The sequence below is a fragment of the Oncorhynchus kisutch genome, linkage group LG1 (assembly GCF_002021735.2).
Source record: "Oncorhynchus kisutch isolate 150728-3 linkage group LG1, Okis_V2, whole genome shotgun sequence".
Taxonomy (NCBI): domain Eukaryota; kingdom Metazoa; phylum Chordata; class Actinopteri; order Salmoniformes; family Salmonidae; genus Oncorhynchus; species Oncorhynchus kisutch.
The window spans coordinates 33,059,200-33,066,762 of record NC_034174.2 but is presented as its reverse complement, the minus strand read 5'-3'; the positions used below and the strand labels follow the sequence as shown (position 1 = coordinate 33,066,762).

General features: G+C 43.7%; 1 protein-coding gene across 1 annotated transcript; it reads right to left on the bottom strand.

Moving 5' to 3' along the window:
* LOC109895922 (RNA-binding protein 15-like) lies at positions 1 to 5,149 on the bottom strand. The gene has a single exon (XM_020490034.2). The coding sequence runs from the start codon at positions 4,998 to 5,000 to the stop codon at positions 2,493 to 2,495; it is 2,508 nt and encodes an 835-aa protein (XP_020345623.1). The 5' UTR covers positions 5,001 to 5,149; the 3' UTR covers positions 1 to 2,492.
* Positions 5,150 to 7,563: the final 2,414 nt, after the last annotated feature.

Sequence of the window (7,563 nt, the reverse complement as noted above, 5' to 3'; positions counted from 1 at the left end):
TTCCAAGGCAGAAACATTTGTTTTCCCACGAAAGAGAACATTTATTGATACCGAAACAAAATCTATGAAGTGCAAGCTGCACTTTGTGTTTTTTGACAACTACGTCTTAGGCGCATGTGCAATTGCGGTTTCCATTTTTTCTCCAAAAATCAGGTGGACACAGCACAAAGCATATTTTCCATTTAAAACACGGGAAATGGCATCACAAAGCATTAACACAACGAGCAGTAAATTCTGAGGAAATGCACAAAGGGCCACTGTGCAAAGGACCCTTGCCCCTGTGCATTCTGGAGTATTTTTGCGTATGGTGTTTTCCAGTGTCCAACGGTGGTATGGTGGTGTTATCCACTCTGGTATTCCTTGCTCAAATCTGAAGTGTCCATAACATACATACAGTAATAATTTTATACAAGAAATTTCACTTAAAATACATTTTTAAATAAAATGTCTTTTTTTATATATGTAAAAATGCCAATACACATTGAATTCTAAGTAGAAGCAGAAGGCTATGGCATTAACAACACTACTGGTGAGTTCCCCAAGTATAAAGTCGGCAATTAATGTAAAGGCCAAATTGAAAATGAACAATTATGTAAATTAACTTCCACTGTAGTATTTGGAGAGATTTTGATACATATGCTTAATGCCAGTCAACAAACTTATCCTTAGTTTAACCCTAAACAGAATTTAAGTACACTGTTGAACTAAACCAATTGTTAAAATCTATATATGTTTTAGGGACATACATACTCTTGGTCCTTGAGAGCAAATAGAAAGGTATCCTGTTTCAAAAGTGAGTCATACATTTGACATAACTGATTGAACTGATTGGATAAATTCCATTTAGATAAACTACTTTCCTTCTCACCTTGTTGACGCACGTTTGTGGAACTGAAAAGACTATGTGAAATGGCTCCACCTAGCTTTCTGGAAGGCTAGGCAGTCTCTAAATGGTTTCCAGACAGTTCTCTCAGAACCAAAAGGGGAAGTCATCAAGGGACACATATTACTGCCATGAGGGGCCATCGTCATTTGGTTTAGAAGCTTTATTTCCCTCTTTACTATGTATAGTAAAATACTAACTTAACTCAAACATTTAACTGTGGGGATGATTGTTGGAAATAACATTACTCATAATATAAAAAACAGGATAACGTCCTGACCTCAAGGACCTCAGTGGCACAGGAAAATAGTGGTAGTTCTTATTTAGTCAAAAAATAATACCCTCTATGGAATTTGTGTGGCATCATCTCTATTGAATGAACCCAAGGATCATAGACCTGTTGACAATCAAAACCATTCTGGATTTACGCTAATAGAGTCAATATTTGGATATTGCCTAATTAATAGGCACTTTTAAATTAGACCACTCAAAAGAAACTTATGAGCCTTGTTTTTTGTGTTTTTTTTTACTATTAGTCTATATAGTCAACAGGGCAATGCAACACTTGTAAAACAAACTCTGATATCCTAGATTCTCTTATAATGTATCACACAAAATATTGTTTCCAAAATTGAAAATTCAAACTAAACTGTGAGTGCTATTGGTGCCAAGCAAAGATACACTGACAGCAGTCGGTGGTGATACAGTAGGTGAAAATGTGAGCACTTTGGCGATTAGAAATCGTCCCAACTATGGATCAAATAAGTAAGACCTTATCAAACAGCAATGTTTGATTTGAAAATATTCCAGGTAGAGTTTTATGTAAATAACTGAATTTCAAAAACTTTTACATTGGCTGCTTGATAGAGACTGGTATATTCTTATTGATCAATAAAAGCAATGCCAATTTTACTAATAAATTATTGATAATGCAATGGAAAACTGTATCATCTTACAACTACACACCTTCACAGGGGGTCTTAAAATATGGCATGGCTTATCTATTACCAGTCTGACTAAGTGTAAGAAATTCAAATGAGGAGATAATTAAGTGTAGTTCAGATTTTTTTTCAGGTCTCAGATTAATCTTTACATGCTTTTATGTTCTACTGCAATGAATAGCAAACAAGACTTGACACCAGATAAATGATTGTTTGCAAATACAATTTTTTCCAAATAAAAAGGCAATAACCAATGTAGTTGTGATTCACAAAAATGCATAAATTACTCTACAGATGAATGATTTACAGATTAGTTGCGCAAATAGAGGAAGGTGAGTCTACTTTGACTTAACCAATTTCAATTAAATGTATCCACTTCTTGTGATTTAAATTGTTCACATTAAAAGTAGACCACCAATAGAATGTAATACAGGCTACATGCTAATGCATGCTATGCTGAGTTGACAACTTAAAATATCTGAAAGGCTTGTTATTTTTGATTACCAAATTACTCTTAGTATAGCATTGTGTTCTGCCAAGAAGTTCTACTTGTAGCAAGACAGAAAGCTATCAACCCCACCCTGTTCCGTTTCAATGACAGCTAAATCCCATAACACATTGTGGGTGTGAATGTGCTACCAATGCATCACACATGAATGATTCTCATTTTATGAGGCTCCTCGGACAATGACCATCACCAGGTAGTCCTCTTCGGTTTTGGCAAGGGCTTTAGCTGAGGCATCCATGAACTGCTGGGAAAAATCACAGGGCGGGAAAGCGTGAAGAACTCCTGCGCCGTCCTTGTCACGGGTGCCACCCACAGGCAGGCTGATGACGCCGGCTGCTTGCTTCTGCTTCAGGTAGGAGACCAGGTTCTTTAGAGGCCTCTCGGTGGAGCTTCCCACATCCTGCGGCCCCTCCTCACAGCTCCCGGGCACAGCCAAGAGGACAGAATAGCCGCTGGGGCCTGCAGTCTTGATGCGACGGGACACCTCATCCAGCTTGGGCTGGTCCAGACGCAGGCGCTGGGTGATCTTTAGCTGGGACACCTGACCACCAGTGGAGCTCTCCACCAGTAGTCTGGCTGCCACAGCTAAGTCCCCCTCTAGCAGGTGCATGGAGGTGGGGAAGCTGCTGTTCTTCAGCAGGAGCACGCCATGCCAGGCCTGACACAGCTTCTGCCCCCCGGCCCCCTGCTTAGACTGCAGGCTGGACATGGAAGAGGAGGGGTGATCAGAGCGGTCCTCCCCCTTTACAGGGCTTGTGCATGAGTCACTGGCTTTGCGTTTGCGGTCCCGTTCTGGTAAGGCTGGGCTGTCTGTCCGCAGCCGCTTGTCCCCAGGGCCACGGCCTAGGCTGGCCCGCTGCTCTCTGACGGGAGAGGGTCTATCGGAGCGCGGGGGGCTGTAGCGCCCCCCGTCCCGGCTGCTGCCACCAGGGCTGCGCTCCAGAGAGGCGCCGTGACGACGACGCCCATGTTCACTGCTGTTTGGTGAGCGGTCCGGGCGACGCCCATCCTCTAAGAGGCGACGTTTTCGGGCCTGGTCTCGGCTCTGCAGCTCCCGTTCCAGAGACCAGGGTTCACGTGAACGCCTCTCCAGGTGCTCCACGGGTTCAAAAGCTGCCCCTCGCACCCTCTCGCAGACTGCTGGGCCAGCCCAGTCTGCGTTGTACAGTTCCCTTTCCCTGAAGCGGAGTGGGGGGCTCCTCTCTCTGATTCTGATGGCCTCGAGGGTGGGCCGGTGGACAAATGAGTCTGCCACTAGGTCAAAGTGAGGCGGCAGAGGGAGAGGCTGCAGGTACTGTTGCTGGTAGCGGAGCTCTGTGTCAGCAAAATCCACCCTAAGTCTCCTCTCAGGACCACCCAGAGGAAAGCCACGCATGTGGGAGCAGGCGGCCTGGGCAGCGTCCAGGCTCTCATACTGGATGTAGGCCCACGTGTCCCCCTTCCTGTAGTCTATAGTCCTGATGGTGCCGAAGCGGTCAAACTCCCTAGCCAGAGCAGCAAGGGGGACCCAGGGGCCAAGACCCCCCACCCACAGCCTAGTTGTGGGTGTCGCTTTGCCATAGCCAATTTTAATAGGGTTGTGACACACCACTTTTCCTGACATTGTGATCTTAGCACGGTGAGCCATGTCCAGGTTCTCGAACTTTAGGAATCCATAGGTGCTGTTCTGTCCGCGAGCGGATGTCCGCTTGATGTCCACCTCTGTGATCAACCCAAACCTGTCAAACACCCTCCTCAAGTCATTCTCTGTCACTGAGACATCGAGGTTGCCAAGAAACAACGTCCTGTTGGCCCGCTGATCATCTTCAGGGGAGAGGAGGTCCTCCTCACAGAAAGCTGCACAGTCAGGGATGAAGGGTGGCCGGGCCCTGGCTTCATAGATAGAAAATTCCCTCTCTCTTTCCAGTTCTCTAGGGAGGGAGGGGGGAGGGGGGAGGCGGCCCAAAGCTAGCTGCTGCAGTCGGAAATCTCTATATCCTAGCCCCGTTGGTGAAAGGGGTCTTTGGACATGCAAATGTCTGTGTCCTGCAACTGCTGCATATGGATCTTTTTCGATGGGGGATCGGCTCCTCCTCCGGTTCATGTACACCGCGTCAATTTTTAGAGGGCGGTCATAGAGTACCAACTTGCCGCGTGCGTGCTTGGCCGCCTTAGCATCGTCGGGCCTTCTGAAATTCACAAATGCCACCCTTTCGTCGTTAACTCGGCTTATTTTGACACTCACGTCCCCAAATTTCTTAAATTCGTGAAATAATCCATCTTCAATGTCTTCGTCGCTCAACTGAGAGCCCAGCTCGCTAATTTTTAGAGTCTTGTACTCACTTTCGTTACTCGGAAGAGGCCGCGGTTCCCCGCGAGAATTGGTCCTTGTCGTGGGGTCCAGAGCAATGCTAATGTGTAGCTTGCTACTCGAACCAGTTGTATTAGCATATCCATGGCTACTCCCAGTTCGATTTGACACATGTCCGTCTAAATCTCGACAGTCTCTCTTTTCAGACGGTAAACTCCGTTTTACCGAACCACCACTTTTCACAGAACTATTCCCGTTGCTGCCTGCCGCCGAGAGTGTTCCCATTTTCTTACTTGTTGGGTGGCTTCCTCCCCGGTCTCGAATATCGTCCAGAATCCGCGAGCGCTTTTTAACGGGCGACCGCTCCTTGCCTTTCATTTTTAGACTGCAGTTACCGCCTTGAAAACGATATATTCTATTCTTACTACTGTTTTTGTCTCTAACTTAAGTAAGTAAAATGTGCTTTAAATTCAACTCGTAGGCGACATATCCGCCATGTTGAAGAGCAGCATTAAAAGTCCCGCCCAGCTTTGGTGATTGGTGGAATGCGGCTCGCGTAGAGAAGAACGATTGGTTCCACACATGTCACTCAACATAGTATGGGTGCGGTTCTGGGCCTAAAATACAGTGAGGAAGGTCAGTAACCTCTACTTTCTTAGGCTTTATGTCTGAGACACGTGCATGTTGATATTATAGTAGGCCTATCCTTTTTGGATCAGAGGGAAATGCAACAAGCTAAAAATAAGATTGTGCCATAGAAACTCCAACACATTTTTGTATTGTTTAGTGAACATTTTTAAAATTAGGCTGAGAATGTAGACTAAGGCATATGGTAGGAAATAAGAAAAAAAATGTGTGCTTTAAAAATAAAAACTGATAAGATGAATAAAAGTAGTAACAAAACATTACAATGAGACTCAGCTTATAGATTGTTTTATGTCTTCATAGTGATCTGCTCTATACTGATGTAAATTCTTTGAGAGAGTGTGAAAGAGAGACACATCATGTACAATATCAATCAAAGTCATGAAAGACATGGGGGAGAGCGAGGTGGAACTGGTTAGTGGTAGAGGAGTTGATTTCTGGGGCCTACTTAGGTAGAACCTCTCTGGTTATGCCCCAAATCCTCTATATAGTGAACTATTTTTAACCAGGGGCAATAGAGCTCTGGTCAAAAATAGTGCACTATGTGGGAATAGGGTGCCATTTGGGACACAACCTCTCTGTCTGTACGGCTGCAGCCAAAGTCACTGGCACCAGTACTGGTGCACTGCCAGAGAGACATCGGAGGAGTGATGAGGAGCAGCTGGTAGAGAAGAGGAAACCTATTCATAACAGAGTCATATGCCCTCATTACAGCCAGACAGATGCCTCAATTACAGCAACAGTTGAACCAGGAGGATAGAGTAGGCACTATAGCTACAGTACAGGCCTTTGGAGATACCGTATCTACCCCCTTTCATTCATTTGTGCAAATTTGTCAACTTTAAGTTTATTATTGTAAAATGTCTGGTTCACATACAAATACAATTGCATTACTCCTTTTGCCGTGAGCAACCTGTTGCCAGGTGGATGTGAGAAGCACAATAACCACTAGGGGGCAGAGGGGTTCCTCTGATAAAGTGCTATGGACACTGAGGGCGTCGGCCTCCTTGTAATTTCTTTCTCACTTCCTGTGACACACCTCAAGGTCCAATGAAGGACAAACATACACAGGCTAAACCAGGTTACCATCCAACCTTTTTTATCCATGTAAAGTGCATGCCATGGGAAGTAGGGATCTCTTTGTGTCGATGAAACGAATTATGTGAGAAATGCCGTTGGCAACGCTTTTATGCACAAATATTGATATAATAACCATCAAATCAAAGTAAAATTGTGGTTACCCAAAGACATGTTGTGTGGTCCTCCCAGTACAATTTGTCAAAAGCAAAAAGTTTATTATGCTACAGATGAAACAATTTATGATCAACTTAACAGGGTGGTGCAAGGTGATGAGCTTGATGCTACTTTCCAATAAATATCAAGGGTTTTTATTCTGGTGACATAATCATTAAAGCTTGGCTGCTGTTAGACAAACATAATCTTATGTTTTTGTGCATGATAATCTCATCTTGTAGATTTGCGCTCTAGCCACCAGCGTGCAGATACAGTACTGTATCTGCTGTTGGCTAGAACGCACCTGCTAATACCATAATGGGCACACTTCCTATATAACCCCCCAAATTTTGGGGGGGAAACCATATGTAGAGTTCAAAATGCGATGGAAACCCATTTAACTTGTATTTTTATTTGGTAATTTAACCACAAAAGGTATTTTTATATGTCAATTTGATGGAAACATCTCTGTTAGGAAAATGCGCATAAAACAATTGTTTTTACGTGGATTTTAAATGAACAAATTTACGGTATCACCAGGATCAATGGTAAATTCATGTAATAGGTTTAGCAAAATTCACATAAAGTTCCTGGTTTTTATTAGTTCATATCAATTTAAAGAAATTTTGCCAATTTATTCATGACCAAATTTAGCTAACATTAGATAGTTAATCCAGAGATTCTTACCTTTGTTTTGATTCGGCAGTCTCATTAAATTTTTGGAGGGTAAATAGAGGCAAATATATTGACAAAAGCCACTTTCGCCAAGAGAGATTTACACAGTTATCAAACCGTTACGCCAGGGTAAGCCTAAAATAAATTATGATGAACTTCACAGGGTAGTGAAAGTGCAAGGTGATGAGCTTGATGCTCCTTTCCAATAAATAATCTCACTCTTTTGTCCATAATAATCTCATCATGTTGGCAAAGACAGTAGTCTGAAGATAGGCTAAAACTGCTTATCCAATAGAAATCCCAGATCACACTTGTAGGCAGGGGCGCAACTTCCACTGAGGACGAGGGGGACATGTCCCCCCCACATTCTGAAATTGCATTTTTGTCC

What these genes read in the sequence shown, in the direction of transcription:
- LOC109895922 (XM_020490034.2), bottom strand. Translation starts at nt 5,000, where the DNA reads ATGAAAGGCAAGGAGCGGTCGCCCGTTAAAAAGCGCTCGCGGATTCTG.